The sequence below is a fragment of the Ovis canadensis genome, chromosome 5 (genome assembly GCF_042477335.2).
Source record: "Ovis canadensis isolate MfBH-ARS-UI-01 breed Bighorn chromosome 5, ARS-UI_OviCan_v2, whole genome shotgun sequence".
In the NCBI taxonomy this organism is placed as follows: domain Eukaryota; kingdom Metazoa; phylum Chordata; class Mammalia; order Artiodactyla; family Bovidae; genus Ovis; species Ovis canadensis.
This window is the reverse complement of record NC_091249.1, coordinates 37,274,085-37,291,186: the sequence shown is the minus strand read 5'-3', so window position 1 is coordinate 37,291,186 and position 17,102 is coordinate 37,274,085. Positions and strand designations below refer to the sequence as shown.

Genomic DNA, 17,102 nt, shown 5'->3' with positions numbered 1-17,102 from the left:
CTCTGCTTTTCAATATGCTCTCTCGGTTGGTCATAACTTTCCTTCCAAGGAGTAAGCATGTTTTAATTTCATGGCAGCAGTCACCACCTACAGTGATTTTGGAGCCTAAAAAATAAAGTCTGACACTGTTTCCCCTGTTTCCCCATCTATTTGCCATGAAATGATGGGACCAGATGCCATGATCTTTGTTTTCTGAATGTTGAGCTTTAAGCCAACCTAGTCACTCTCCTCTTTCACTTTGATCAAGAGGCTTTTGAGTTCCTCTTCACTTTCTGCCATAATAGTGGTGTCATCTGCATATCTGAGGTTATTGATATTTCTCCAGGCAATCTTGATTCCAGCATGTGCTTCTTCCAGCCCAGGGTTTCTCATAATGTATTCTGCATATAAGTTAAATAAGCAGGGTAACAATATATAGCCTTGATGTACTCCTTTTCCTGTTTAGAACCAGTCTGTTGTTCCATGTCCATTTCTAGCTGTTGCTTTCTGACCTGCATATAGATTTCTCAAGAGGCAGGTCAGGTGGTCTGGTATTCCCATCTCTTTCAGAATTTTCCACAGTTTATTGTGATCCACACAGTCAGAGGCTTTGGCATAGTCAATAAAGCAGAAATACATGCTTTTCTAGAACTCTCTTGCATTTTCCATGATCCAGCAGATGTTGGCAATTTGATCTCTGGTTCCTCTGCCTTTTCTAAAACCAGCTTGAACATCTGGAAGTTCACAGTTCACGTATTGCTGAAGCCTGGCTTGTAGAATTTTGAGCATTACTTCACTAGCATTTGAGACGAGTTCAATTGTGCGGTAGTTTGAGCATTCTTTGGCACTGCCTTTCTTTGGGATTGGAATGAAAACTGAGCTTTTCCAGTCCTGTGGCCACTGCTGAGTTTTCCAAATTTGCTGGCATATTGAGTGTAGCACTTTCACAGCATCATCTTTCAGGATTTGAAATAGCTCAACTGGAATGCCATCACCTCCACTAGCTTTGTTCGTAGTGATGCTTTCTAAGGCCCACTTGACTCACATTCCAGGATGTCTGGCTCTAGGTGAGTGATCACACCATTGTGATTATCTTGGTCATGAAGATCTTTTTTGTACGGTTATTCTGTGTATTCTTGCTGCCTCTTCTTAATATCTTCTGCTTCTTTTAGGTCCATACCATTTCTGTCCTTTATCGAGCCCAGCTTTGCATAAAATGTTCCCTTGGTATCTCTAATTTTCTTGAAGAGATCTCTAATCTTTCCCATTCTATTGTTTTCCTCTATTTCTTTGCATTGATCGCTGAAGAAGGCTTTCTTATCTCTTCTTGCTATTCTTTGGAACTCTGCATTCGGATGCTTGTATCTTTCCTTTTCTCCTTTGCTTTTCGCCTCTCTTCTTTTCACAGCTATTTGTAAGGCCTCCTCAGATAGCCATTTTGCTTTTTTGCATTTATTTTCTATGGGGATGGTCTTGATGGCTGTCTTCTGTACAATGTCACGAACCTCCGTCCATAGTTCATCAGGCACTCTATCTATCAGATCTAGTCCCTTAAATCTATTTCTCACTTCCACTGTATAATCATAAGGGATTTGATTTAGGTCATACCTGAATGGTCTAGTGGTTTTCCCTACTTTTCTTCAATTTAAGTCTGATTTTGGCAATAAGGAGTTCATGATCTGAGCCACAGTCAGCTCCTGGTCTCGTTTTTGCTGACTGAATAGAGCTTCTCCATCTTTCGCTGCAAAGAATATAATCAATCTGATTTTGGTGTTGACCATCATGCTTTATCATAGGATATTGAGTATAGTTTTCTGTGCTATATATAGAAGGACCTTGCTATTTCTCTCCTTAATGCTTAATTTATTTAGATTGCATAACAAATTTAGACACACAGTGTAATGTGTATGCACATATATATGAATGTCTTTGTTTTTGTGAAATATTTAATAATTTAAAAATAAATATAATACTAGAAAGGAGGGGCAAAATGAGTATAATTTATATAAATAGAAAACTTGAGACAATCTACTAAAAAAACTATTAGAGCAATAAGGAAATTTAAGTGGCTTTTTACAAAACTGTAAAAAATTTTTGCTTTCCAAAACATGAACAAGAGCCTTTTGCAAACTATAATGAAAGAAAAAAAATCCATTTTATTGAAGATAGCAAAAAATAAAATAAAAATTAAGATAAAATACCTAGGAATATATTCACAAAGGGATGTATAAATCTTTAAAAAAGAAGAATTTATAGCCATACAGAGTCATAAAAGTGGTTTAATAAATGGAAATACATTTCCTGGTTTGGGATAGGAACATCAATATCATAAAATGACTATTATCTGTATATAAACTAATATAATCATCTGCCTAAAATATCAATTTTTTAAAAGTTATTTTGGTGATGTTGTTCGGTTGCTAAGTCATGTCTGACTCTTTGCAACCCTATGGACTACAGCATGCTAGGCTTTTAGAGTTCATGTGGAAAACTCAACATAAGAAATATCTTGTTTAAAAAAAGCAAAAACTGGGAAGGAGGAGGGTGAACTTTATCAGATATTAATATATTTCAGAATAAATAAAGCAGTTTATACTGATGCTTGAATAAGCAAGCAAGTCAGTGGAAGAGAGAGTAAGAAAATAATCTACTTGAAAGTAGGAAAAGATTGGAAATGTAGTGTATAATAAGAACACCTATAATCAGTGGACGGAAACAAATCATTCAGTAACAAAAGTAACAGGGATCTCTACGTTAGACAGTACATCAGAATACACCAAAATGATTCTATTCTTTGTTTTGTTGGTTTTCTTTCTTTCTTTTTTTTTTTTTCAAGTCTTTTAATAGAGAATGTCCCTGATTCTCAGTTTAAAATCTAGAAATGTGCAAGGAAAAGTCACATAAAATTGGGCTTCCCTGGAGGCTCAGACAGTAAAGCATCTGCCTGCAATTCAGGAGACTCAGGTTCAATCCCTGGGTTGGGAAGATTCCTTGGAGAAGGGAATAGCTACCCACTCCAGTGTTCTTGCCTGTCCAGTATTCCATGGACAGAGGAGCCTGGCAAGGTACAGTCAATGGGTTCGCAAAGAGTTGGACATGACAGAGTGACTTACACTTGAACACACATAAAATTAGTGACTTGCAATTAAATAGCAACACAAGGAAGAAGTACAGCAGGTGCAAGTATCTGCATCATGTACAACAAAGTAATATTTTCTTTAATATTAAAAAGAGCTATTAAATTTGCAACATAACTAAAGACCCATTCGAAAAATGGCGAAGGATATTACCACATACATCAAAGATATATTTCCGTGGCATATATGAACATATCCTCGTATTGTTCATAGGATGCCTATCAGACCACAAAGCAATTATCCTTCCAACTATCCGATTACATGAATTTACACGGATAAATCCATGTTTACTCCCAATGTAAAGAACATGTACTTCCCTTGGCAAGAAAACTCCCTGCCATGTCCCTCATTTTTCTCTTACTCTTCTTTCAGATCATTTCTTCAGAGAAGTACTTCATGGGTAGGTTAAATGCCTTCATATCTGCTCTTACCAATTCTGTGTAGTTTTTGTCCCTAATCTTTTCACAGTCGTAGGTTTACATTGTTCGTATGATTATTTGATGTCTGTGTCTCTAATTAGATTGTCCCTCTTGAGGACGTGGGCTGCGCCTTGTTTTGTTTTTCTGTTTGTTTATGTCTGTTGTCCTTGCTGTTTAACATTATATCTCTCACATCTCAGCTGTTAACTGATGTTTCAGTAAGAGTGTAAGTGAATGAAAAGTGTTGGTCTATGAAGAAACAGATACTCATACATTTTTGAGAGGAGTGTAAAGTGGTGTACTATTATCGGGGGTCATGTGGCAATATGTATCCAAATTTAAATAGAGGACTGCTTGTGAATACAGTTTATTTTACCAGCTTTGAGTTTAGCACATGTTAAATTATAATTTAATTTGTATTGGTTTCTTTGCTCACTAGAATTCTTGAGCATCTCATCTTTTTTTTCAACTGTTAAATTTTACCCATTACTTTAGAAATAAGTAGCCCATAAAAATAATCATAAGGATGTGAAAATGATTACTGTTTTATATTAATAAAATAGTATTTATTTTTGACCATTTAGTATATGATGCCTCAGTGCTTTGTGTTTCTAATTCTAAAAATTGCTCCTTTAAGATACATTTATATTCTTAAAATAATACAATGGACTTTAAGTTGTGGGCAAAATTGTTGTGAAACCAGTATACGATATAGTTTTGTAATTTAATTTTAGCACATTTATGTTAATTTATACTTTGAGTAGATAGTGTTAAAATAAAAAGTTCTAGCAGAGTTCTGTTATTTTTATAAGTTAAAGAAACTACAGTAAACATATAAGATTCATTTACTGATTAAGGATCTCATACTGTAATTAGATTGCCTACTTCATAGAAATGATGAGTGGATACAATTACATAAATTAGGGGAAATTACTTATAAATTATGTCATTATGAACACACAGAACATGTTTTCATGTGACCAAAAGTGCCTGTATGATTTTGGATTTTGCTTAGCTTTTTGAACCAAGTGGAAAAAAACTAATATATATTATTCCCTGGTGACTCACATGGTAAAGCATCTGCCTGCAATGCGGGAGACCCAGGTTCAATGCCTGGGTCATGAAGATCCCCTGGAGAAGGAAATGGCAACCCACTCCAGTACTCTTGCCTGGAAAATTCCATGGACAGAGGAGCCTTGTAGGCTAAGTCCAGTGGGTCGCAAAGAGTTGGACACAACTGAGCGACTTCACTCACTCACTCACTCAAACTTTAATAGTTAGCTTAATCTAACTATTAAACTAGAGATGTAGCTTTTCCACTAAGTTGTTAATTCAGGAGTTTCTTTTGGAACTGAGAGGCTAATGAGTCAAAAATTATGCAAAGTTAGCTCCTTGAAGGCAATGAATAAAAGTTTTCAAGTATTGCCAGAGTACCAACAATGAAGATGCCTTGTAACTAGTAAACCATTGAAACCAATGACATTTTCTTATGTGCTTTGATGTAAAGTGTACCTGGATAGAACCAAGGGTATGGCCTGGTTATAAACTCACTTCTTCAGACACCTGCATTTCTATTATTGGCATATTGTTATCAGTTCTTAAACTGAGACATCTAAAACATCTTTAACTCTGTATCATCTTATCTCCTCCCATTATCAGTTGTTAAATTCTGTTCGTTGTTTATCTGAAATAGTTATCCTATCAGTCCATTCCTTCTTCCCTTATTCTTCCAGTTTAGACTATTGCAATACACACCTTGCCCTAACACCTTATCTTTCTAATCTAGCTCATACTTTCACCAGATTCAACTTACTGAAATGTGGTTCTGATTTTCAGCCCAGAAACCTTTATTGGTCCTTACCACTTAATGAATAAATTCCAATTCCACACTCAGATTTATGACTTTTATAGATTGGTCCCAATCTGTCTTTCTAACATTATAATCCTCTTCCCTATTTCATGAATTTAAACAATCCATAATTTTCAAGCTTGATGTCTCTGTTAATGCTTTTTTCTTATTCCAACTCTGAACACTACTGATTTATACCTTTTTCAATTTTGCTTCTCCATTAAGTAAAGACAAATGAATCTATTTAATGGTCAAGACAAATGTAATCCCTTTTGTGAAATGAGACCTGAAGGTCTATCTGGAAATATATCTCCTTTTTTAAGTCCCTTACACTGTTTATTGTAAATATCACTTGTCGCTTAATTTCTGATATGCATATACTGATTTATACTGATACATACATACACACACATGCACATACTCCTTACTAGACAGGAATCTCTATAAAATAGGGTTACTGTCTAATACACTCTTCCTCATACACTACCAAGTTGAGTGCATTGTATATTATAGACACTCAAACATTTGTTGTATGAATTAATAAACATTTGCTTTAGGCATATTCATCTATTGAACAGTTATTTTTAGATTCAGGGTAGAAAGCAGTTGAGTTTCAGAGGTAGAAAAAGATAAATTAGTTTGGGTCAAGGAATGCAATTGCCTTGAATGAGTAAAAGAAATTATGGTTTTATGACTCTTCAAATATAGATATGGCAAAGTATTTTTCCTTTCTGGCATGTGCTAATTTGATTCTTATATAAAATGAACTATGTAGACATACAGTAGTTAAATTACACATCAGTTATGATGAGTCTTCTTTAAAGTCGGGTTACAGACCTGCTCAAGCATTTCATGCATGTCCTGGAGTCACAGACTGAGAAGGGACAATTCCAGCAGTTTTAGCAGTAGTACAATGTAATCTAAAATTCTGCTAATTGAATAAGAAGCCAGCATATGCCCAGAAGGCATCCAAGAGCAAACATTTGGTTAATCCTTCTCAGTTTGCTGGAGGAGTCCTTTAGAAGGAAGTAAAATATTTGTCCTTCATTCTGAATTGATACCAATCAGCGTATCTACTATAAGAAAGAGAGGAAATATTCTAAAGGGAGAGTAGACAAACAATAAGAAGTAAGTAAAAAAATGAAGATAAAGACATCATCAAGGACTCAGGGTGGGAAACAGATAAAATGAAAAAAAAAACACCCAAATATATTTTTACTTGTCAAATCCATTGCTTGTTAAAATATTCAAAATTAATTTTCTGTAATTAATGTTCTTTGACCCACTAAAACTGGTAATAGTGATGTGTAAACTCACTGTTCCCATACTGTATGCTTTAGAATTCCATACAGCAGAAGTCACAGGTAGTACACGCTCCTTGGTTAAGGTTAGAAACTACTCAGTGGGCAGACGAGCGAGAAAGCAACACAGGACTTGGTCTTGAGTTCCTGTCATACCAGCTACTCTCTGAATGAACTTTGGGCCAGTCAGTCTTATCTGCCTTTACTAATTTTCTTCGCTCCCAAAATGTGGGTAAGTTTTCCTCTCAAGGTTCATTGTTAGGTTGGTGATGCTCTAATCGCACGGCACATTTGTTGATTTGTAACACTAAGTGGATAATACACAGAAAGTGAATAGTAGGAATTATTAGTAGTAGTATAATTATTTTTATAAATGCTTCAATGTAAAGAGGAGGTTTTCCACCCGGTGGCCATACATCTCTCTGTTCATTCAAGGAGTGCTTATATATCGTTCAGAATTTTTAATGGATTAGCAGGAAGTGTACTTATTATGGAGATTCTTATAGACCACTAACACAGGTTTTGTATTTGATACTTTATTTAGACAGTGATAGCAGTTAGAGTAATAAGTGGTTTGTCCAAGTTATTAATCATAATGGGAATTAAGCCAGTAGACAAGTGGCAGCGCTCCCATATGAGATTCTCTCCAAATGTAGGCTTGGATGTCATAGTGAGTAGGTGGAAAAGGAGAAAAATCACCCAGTTAGTGAACAGCCACACAAGAGTTGGCTTTCTGTTTACATCTCTCTAATGCATTCTTGGCACATGTATGGTCTAGGGTAAGCCTAGCAACCTTCCTTGAGCAGATCACCCATAGACTTTTCAGGCTTATTGTTATTCTAAGTCAGTAAGATGCCATGTTAGTTTCAGCTTTCCATCAAATGTACAGAATATTTAGTTGCTCCTATGATTCCATATTAGCTGATAAATCTATAGAATTTATTTAATATGGTATTGAAGTAAATAAGGAGTTAAAAAGAAAATATGATAGTTCTTATTTTCTGAACACTTAAGTCTAGGTGGTGATAACTTGTATATATTACAAGTTATGTATAAAATTCAAAAGAAATAGAAGATGGTTCTGATATCTTATGTGCCATATATTTGAAGGGCACAAAACAAGAATCATGAGAAATATGTGTTAGAATTTGTTGAAGAGTCCTTTATATGGGAAGAAGTTCTCAAAGAAGCTGTAAAAAGCATTTTGACCAGAAGGGACTAAATAAAACACTAGGCTAGAATGAACTGTTACAGTGGAAATCAGATTGAAATCAGTTTATGGTTGCTTGAAAACCAGGACAGAAAGTTTGGATTTTGAACTTGTAGCTCATCAATTCTCAGAATTTTAAGTACGAATCATCTAGAAAATGTGTTAATGCTGCTTCTTGTGTATAAATAATCTCTTTTGATTGGTTGCCGGTGGGGCCCAGGAATCTGCATTTTAACTAGCCCCACGGTTTGTTATTATTTACTTTTTCAGTATTGTTGTTTGCCAAGGAGAATTGAAAGCTTTTACCTGGGGAACTAGTTTTTGTGTTAATGTTTGCATAAGGAAAAAAGTAATTAAATCATGGTTTAATAAGGCAAAGAGTTAAGGGGCAGGAGTTAAATGGTTATTACAACAATCCAAAAGTGAAGTAACTCAGATTGTCTTGGTTAATGGAAGTTGTGGTGAAAAAGGAGCTTTATGGAGCATAGAGGAACAGGATTCAGACATCTTTAGCTGCCTGAGGGTAACAGAATTCTAGCCCCAGTAGATGATAAACTCCTTGAGGGTAAAAATTGGATCTTACTCATATTTATGACCCCAGCTCAGTACAGTGCCCAGCACTTAGTGTGTTCTTAACAAGTATTTGTTGAATCGTTAAATATATCTTTTATGTAACACACAGCAGAGTGTGTTTTATTTTTTAACCTCTGATTTTTTAGCCTGTTACTGACTTACTTTTCATTGCCTTTGACTTGCCAGTAGAAGTGCATATTTGTTTTGTGCAAAATGAAATGATTTAAATGATTTAAAATATAAAAAGTAATGAAAATGTCTCATATTTCTTAGTGTTGGGCTTTTTTCCATGAGTACACATCAGTGAAGTTACATCAAATCAGATACAGTCAGTGAATTGTATGAAATTGTGTCATTTTATGAAAGTATAATCCACTTTCAGTTAGACATTGTAAGTTTGTTTCCTTTTTTTAATCAGTTTTTTTTAGACATGATATATAGCTTTTAGTGGGAAGATACCATGACAAAATGTTTAACGTGTTCAGCCCCCCAAAAGTTTACTCTTTTAAAATATGACTGTTTACAAATCAGATCCTTTCCAAATTATCTAAAAAATGTGAGTGAATTCATAAGCATTTTCTTCTTTTAACTCATTAAACATCAAAAGGGACCATCTTCAAAATGCAAATGCTTCTCCAGCTTTCCGCAGAATATCACAAAACTTCCTGGCAGGGACTTTTAAACAAGTTGAGAAGTTTTATAAGATAAAAATATTTTCTCAGTTGACTTGACAACCATGTACAATGTTAGTGGAGAGTTTATTTGCCCAAGGCTCTTTGTCAAAATGAATTTAAACTGAGATTATTAAAATATAGCTCTGTTGCATAGTGTGAGGAGAGGTGTTGCTAATATCTTACTTGGGGAATGTTTTCCATACAGTGCACGCAAGTCGGTTCTGGGACTATACCTGTGGAGGTGCGTTTCTGCTAATGAAGAGGAGACATTAAAAAATCATTCCGAAAAGAAATCTTATACATAAATGGAGACTTTTGATCTATAGTTTGGTGATTTAAAGTTCACTGTTTTTGACCAACAGACTGCCTGGGTCTGAGTCACAGCTCCACACTAACTTCAGCTCCTTCCTCATCTGTAAAATAGAAGTCATGATAATAAAAACATTCTGGAGGTATTGTGAGGATTAAATGATATCATCACTGAAAATGATTAATGCAGTGACTGGCACAGATAAAGGTTCACAATTGTTTTCTTTCAAATCAGTAGAATCAAGCAGTGTCTCCTGATAGTTCCAGATGTGTGGTTATAAAAAAAGCCCTGTCCCAATTTAATGATAACTTCTGTTACAAGTTAAATAGCTTTAGGAAAATTTAACTAATGATAAACAATGCTTGAATCACCAGATCTCTCCATGGCTGTAGCTAATTTCTTACATGAGAATCCGGATCCCTGAAGGAAAATGATCATCTGGATGAGAAGTTGTAATCTTCCCAATTTAGAAAATCACATTACATTGCTTTGGGAACATGTCCAAATTGCTAAATCCTGGAAGGAGTCCCTCTTCTCTCAAACGGACACATTATTTAAGAAATTTTATTATTTCTGAAAAAGACCAGTTGCCTTTCAAAACGAAAGCATTTGTATATGATTTGAAAGCCTGCACCAACACAGATGGAAGAGTTGAATATGTTCCACGTGGCAAGCGGTTGTTGTTATAACAGGGTCACCCAGTGACATGTGCTGCAGACAGAGTCCCTGGTGGAGGCCAGGTGGTGATGCAGGCAGGGACAGCTTTGGAACCATACAGAGCGTTAAGGCATCTTTATCAATCTGGGAGACTATGCCATATGTACAGTTTCTTATGTTAGCTTAGCGTCCAAACAAATTAACTTCTTGCCATTATTATTTACTTGAATTTTCTTAAATCCCCACTTTCATGAAAGTCAGTACAGTAAATTGCCTTTAATAATAGTTTTTGTGTGTCTGTGTAACAAATGAGAGAAATAAAACAGCTCTGATTTACTGCTCCAATTTCAAAAAGAAGTTATTGGTTCCTGCTCTTTTCCAAGCACTGTGCTAGGCATTTTATAGCATCCTCATGTAATCTTCGCAACCATTCAGGAAGGTATATTTCACAAACAAGGAAGCCAAGGCATGCTTATTTCTTATTTCTTTATTATTATTTAAATTGCCTCTGGTCACATGAATAAGACGGAGAAAGAAGATTCAAATCTGACTCCTGTGTCTTTTACTCTACCCCACGCTAAGTGAACTGACCCCTGCTTAGTCCTTATCACCTGTTAGTTTTCCTCTTCATCTTCAAAGTATGAAAAAGATGTTTCTTCCTGTTTTCTCTATCCATTCTATTAATATGTGTTGATACAGACCCTATTTAAGGACATTAATTAGATGAGAAAAGAGAAATATAATTTACCATATAGCTGAATTTTCCTAACATTAAAATGAAAAATATACTTAATAATATATTTTTTATTTTATTTAGATAATTTTCACAGCCTTCAAGTTAGCAAACTTCTAATTCATTACTCTTCTTTATAAATTAATTCATCCTATATCATTTTCCTCTTTCAAAAACACGTTAAATATAACAATTTTTATTTAAAATTTTAAATTATTTAACTGAAAATGTAGTTCAATAATTTTGAAAGTTTTATTTTCATATGAGAAAATATAGGTAGTTGTAATTTTTAACAATTTCTATAACAATTCTTTTATTTGTATTTTAAACTACAGAAAAGATATTTGTGTTATTCACAATATTTTAACGAAAACTGTTTTAGTTATTATCTGCTACACAATGAGAAGAAAGGAGCATTGGACTATCTTGCCATCTTCTCAGATGTAACATGTACAAAACCAAACTTTCCTCTTTCTACATCTTCAGTATTAACTCTCTCACAAACAGTTACTTTAATGACTTCATTATTCATAGAAGATTCATAGAATTCACAGAATTCATAGATTATATGCAGCTTTTACTGAAGTAGAAGTGATTCAGCATGCTGGCTTGGTTCAAATTTAATTACCGATTATAGAATAGGATTCCAGTATGCCAGCCTTTTAGAGTGATAAGTCTCTAGCAGTTAGAAATTAGAGAGATAACCAAAAGTAAAAATGTATAGTACACTATAGAAAACACTGTAATACTGTTGTTTATAGTATCCCATGATGGGGGAAAAAAAAAAGATAGTACATGTAAGTGAGGTGGGAAAAAGTAAAGGAAAACCTCCTAAAAGTAATCTACATGAATCTTGAAGATTAAGCAGAATTTATCCAGGGAAAGACATTGAAGGAAAAGCACTTTGGATAGGGTTAGGGGGGAAGTGGAATTCATAGCTGTCAAATGGTTAATGGTTAGTTACAATATTCTAGAGCCAGTCTCCTCAGTTCAAACATCACTACTTTCCACTTTCTCCTGTATGACCTTGGGAAAGTTACTTTTCATCTGCACAAGGGGTACTATAATAGTTCCTACCTCACAGAATTATTTTGGAGAAGGAAATGGCAACCCACTCCAGTATTCTTGCCTGGAGAGTCACGTGGACAGAGGAACCTGGTAGGCTGCTGTCCTTGGGGTCGCACAGAGTCAGACACAACTGAAGCAACTTAGCATGCATGCATGCATTGGAGAAGGAAATGGCAACCCACTCCAGAATTCTTGCCTGGAGAATCCCAGAGACAGAGGAGCCTGGTGGGTTGCTGTTTATGGGGTCACACAGGGTTGGACACGACTGAAGCGACTTAGCAGCAGCAGCAGCAGCATAAAATTATTTAATTGAAGTTTATATACTCCTTTTTATGGTATATGACACTTAGAAAATTCAAGAGAATAAGGAACAACATAATATTTGGGAAACTACAAGTCATTTGCTCTTGCTGAAAAGAAATGCAATAAATGGCTTGGAAGGAGATTAAGAAACTACGTGCCATGTTAAAGAGCTGGAAATTGCTATATAGGTAATGGAAAAGCAGAGGAAAGGCAGCCCGATTGTGTTTTTAAATAGATTTCACTGGAGCAAGGCAGGAGGAGAAGGGAGAATGCTGCCCAAGATTAGAGGCACAGAACCCACTTAGAATGCAACAGTAATTGTCAAGGTTAAATAATTTTATAATCCTCTTTAATAGTAACAAAAGGAATTGAAAGGAGGTAAGAGTGGAAAGAAATATTTAGAAAATAGTAGCAGGGCTTGCCCTTAACAATTAGTAAATAAAATAGCTTGGGTGGTAATTTGGAAGAGGAAGGAATAAATGATGACCTGAAGATCCTTGGTTTGGCAAACTGTGTGGCCAGCAAAGGCACAAAAAAGAGAAAAGAGGGAGAGGAAACAGGAGGACATAGAGGCTTGAAAGAGAAAATATTAACGGCAGTTTTTAGACATACTGAATTTAATATTATTCTAATACATCCATTAGAAGATAAGTCAGAGTTTTAGATCAGAGTTCCAACTTAGAGCACCGGATAGGATTCAAGAGAAAAGATGAAGATGACCGAGAGTATGAAGGCTTCCCAGGGACAGTTTGTGTTTTATGATGCATGGGAGAAGACTGTCTCATGAAGCAACTGGGGGAAACAATGCTTTAATGTGGGTTCAGATTTGATAAAAGGAATGAATAAAGGGTATTCAGGCAAGAACAAGAATCTAGTGTGGTTGAATAGAAACTTAAGTATTTCTATATTTCATACCTACTACTGTGTGGAAAATAACATAGATTATACTGACATAGTGAACTAAACATGCTATTTACTGACTGGGAAAATTTTTTAATAATAAAAACATTGACTTTTAATCTAGAAAATGTTTTTTACTAAATAAAAACATTGACCTTTAATCTAGGTAAACATAATGTAAAAAATAATCAATATGAAATTAATTTTATTTTCACATTTAAAACTAATTTCTCTCTGAATAGACTGGTGGTTGCCAAGGGAGCAGGGGTTAAGAGAGGGATAAATCAGGAGTTTGGGACTAGCAGATGCAAACTGGTGTATATAGAATGGATAAACACCAAGGTCCTACTCTATAGCACGAGAATTATATTCAATATCCTGTGTGCGTATGTGTGTATACATATATATACACACACATATATACATATATATATGTATAACTGTCATTTTGCCATAAAGCAGTAATTAACGCAACATTGTAATTCAGCTATACTTCAATGAAAAATTAAAATTAACTAATTTTTCTCATTGTTTTAATGATTTAGCTGTCATTTAATTGCAGGTATAATAAGTTAGAATATCTATCTAATATGATTTTCAAATTTTAACTATATTCCAAATCAGCATGGGGATTAATCATGACAATGACCACCCGTCATGTGCTGATGGTCTTCATATCATGTCTGGTGAATGGATTAAAGGACAAAATCTTGGTGATGTCTCATGGTCCCGATGTAGCAAGGAAGATTTGGAAAGATTTCTAAGGTACTGAGGTCACTTGCTGTTGTTGGGTCATGAATATGTGTGTGTGCCTGCTTCCTCTACCACCCTGGTGTGCGGCATGGCAGAGTGGAAAGGGCATGGATTAGGAATCAAGGTGCTTGGTTCTAATCCTGGCTCTCCACTGGCTCATGGTGTCAATTGGGACATATTATTCAACCAACTCATTTCTTAGTTTCCACGTTTTCAAAACAAGAGATGAGGCAAGATGATTTGTAAGGTTGAAAATTATTGCAATGATAAAAAATGTTGCATAATATTAAATTGCCTCTTCAGAAATTCTCAGTGGAAACATTCTCAGTGCTCATCCCTCTACATCTGTTGTTATCAAAAACCCCTTTAACAAAAGCTCCACCTTTCTACTTCATAGTTCTAAACTCTGAGTCTTTTTGCATTAATCCATAATTTTCACCATTATTATAGTTCTTGATTCTCCTCTTTTCAACATTCAGCTTTTGCCTGGTTGGGAAAAAAATGAAAAAGAGTATTATTGTTCTGATTTTCACTTTAAAGCCTTGTTCTTTACTTATTTCTTCAGTAATAGAAGGGAAAGCTGAAACAGTACCAATAGGTGATATGCAGAGTTCCTGTCAATAAGTGAGAGATGCTTAAAGTATTCAAAATCTAAGTAAGAGACATAGAAATACTTAACTAGCTAAATTCACTACTCAAATTTATTTTTCCATACTATTTAAATTGTCAAGTTAATTTTTGGTCAAATGAATATTAAAATCTACTAAAATGTATTTATTACATTACTACAGCTCTTTCCAGAAACACGTACAATGTCATCTGGGCATGCCCTTCGTCACTGAAGCAATAACTCCTCTGTAGGCCCCCGTGAGTGTGTGGTTTGGCTTAGCTGTCTTCTCATGAATCAGAACTATGATAAAATTAAATTTTACCCCATAAATGGAAGTTGTGGTGCAGTGTCAAGTCCAAAAATATTCCTACTATTAATAGTCACTTGAGCATAATTTTCCTAGGTTCTTTAAATCCTTGAATATAGTTGATTTCTTACCTTCATACATTACTTTTAAGCAGTTACTCTCTGAGACTGAGCTTCGTCACCTTACAAATGTGTAAAATAATAACCACCTCACAGCGTTGTATAGATGAGCTTAATTCAAGTGAAAGACGTTTAAAATCAAAAAGTTCTATTAACTTGAACATTGTTTTATTAATAGATAGGACTATTTTAATAATTGTAAACACATGGGTCTCATATATGAGACAATTTCCATGAGCATTCAATAGAAGAGCTTATAAATAAAAGTAAGAACATATTTAATAGTATTAAAATGTTTGCTATTGCTACGTTAACTAATTATAACAACTATTTACAGTTAATTCAGAATGTCACACATATCTGCATATTGCTAGGTCAAAGGCCAGTAACTGCTTGCTGCAGACAAATCCCCACAGTGTCAATTCTGTGATGGTTCCTTCCAAGTTGCCAGAGATGACATACACTGCTGATGAGCAATGTCAGATTCTCTTTGGGCCACTGGCTTCCTTTTGTCAAGAGATGCAGGTAAGAGTTGTATCGAGGTGCAACTTTTGTTAAGTGTGTATTCATCCGTTATTTAGAAGTATTGATTGGAGGAGGGGGAGATGACTTTAGAGTTGGTGGCTCCAAAGAACCTCAGCATCAGAAAGACCGATTTTTCTAGAAAAGGTTTCTTCATTTTTCCCCTGGCCTATTTGAAAGTGGTAGAAATTGGTGTCAGTATTGAATCAAAGTTAGGAAGGAATGATCCAAGAATTTCTGCTTCAAAAATGACACTTAAGTCAGGGAAACCTTTGCTTTATGACAGTTCATTGCTTTTATTTTAAATGTCTCTCTTACAGGTAGATATCTGGGTAAAAATGTAATAAAAACAATGTATGAACCTGTAATTACAGAGGATGGATTATTTAATGCTTTATTAATTATTTAATCCTGAATAAATATATTCTATAGGAATAGAAATTAGAGAGTACATTTCTGATAGTTAAACTAGAAGCAAAGGGTAAATGTCTGATGGTAAACTAAGCAATGTCTGTATATTAGTATTCAAATTAATTACTCAGTCCAATTTCCCCATTCTAGGATAATCTGAAAGATTGAGCAAAATGACTCTCTTCATTGATGTAAGAAATTAGCTCTATTTACCCTTCCTTTTTTCTTTTTGTCTCTCTTCCTGCAGCTCATCCCTTTGCTGCCCATTTCTTCCTACCTTTCCAGTACACATGCTTGCCCGCTCTTTGTATTTCAGGCTTAAACTCATAATCATGCTTGAAGTGAATTGATAGCTGTGTTTCACTGTACCTAACTTTCTTTGATTGCCTGAAAGGAGTTTGGCTTTGTTGAAGATAGTGCTGTCTTGAATTACTGGCAGAATAATTAAAATCCATCATAAGGAAAAGATTATATGGCATTATGACATATTTTATGCTCTCTCTGCTTTGTTGTTCTTATCAGAGTTGTTGTTCATTTACTTGTTATTTTCCTTTTATTAACTCTCTACCTTAGTGCGTAAGCTCCATGAGGGCAGAGTGTTTCTCCAGGGTCCAGTCCAGTAGCTGACACATGGTAGGCACTCAGTGAATATCTGACTTAAGGTTAAAATGGGTGAATGTATAAAGAAGTTGGAGCTGTGTTAAATGTGATGTGTGAAAGAATGTGTAGACTGTAATAATCATCAGGAACAACAGACCTCCAGAGGAACTGATATTATAGGTGTGTGATTATGAGTGGACACACAGGATTCACATGTGACAGACCTATGGGTGCTTGGACCTTGGCATTGGGTGTGATAATTATGATAGTAGCCAGGTTGACCATCTGTTATCTGTCCTAGTACCTCTCTGATCTCATCTACTCTCACCTCCAAGGACTTTAAACAATCAGAAATTGGGTCACAATCTTCTTTCTTGGATCATCATGGTAAAATGAGTGTTTTGAGGTCAAAAAGTTTGATTTTGCAGGTAGACACATCTACATGCAGAAATTAGCATGTTTTGGAAAACAGTAAGCTGTCTATGATTGCTATTGTACAGTTGTGTTAGATGGTTTCAGTTCATGTGCTATACAAAATTGATAGAGCTGAACAATGAAAAATGTTTACATTTTATGAAGTACCTGAAGTTTTAGAAGAACTCAGCAAATGATCAATTACAAACATAATTTTGGTAAATTTTAGATCATTTTTCACAAATACTATTTC

At 35.0% G+C, this 17,102-nt stretch overlaps 1 protein-coding gene across 1 annotated transcript in view; it reads left to right on the top strand.

The window, feature by feature from the left end:
• The window catches only part of ADAMTS19 (ADAM metallopeptidase with thrombospondin type 1 motif 19), a 262,774-nt gene that overhangs the window by 139,019 nt on the left and 106,653 nt on the right, over positions 1 to 17,102 (top strand). The window contains exons 9-10 of the mRNA XM_069591632.1: positions 13,738 to 13,878; positions 15,277 to 15,427. Coding sequence (XP_069447733.1) covers positions 13,738 to 13,878; positions 15,277 to 15,427 — 292 coding nt within the window. The remainder of the gene's footprint in view (positions 1 to 13,737; positions 13,879 to 15,276; positions 15,428 to 17,102) is intronic.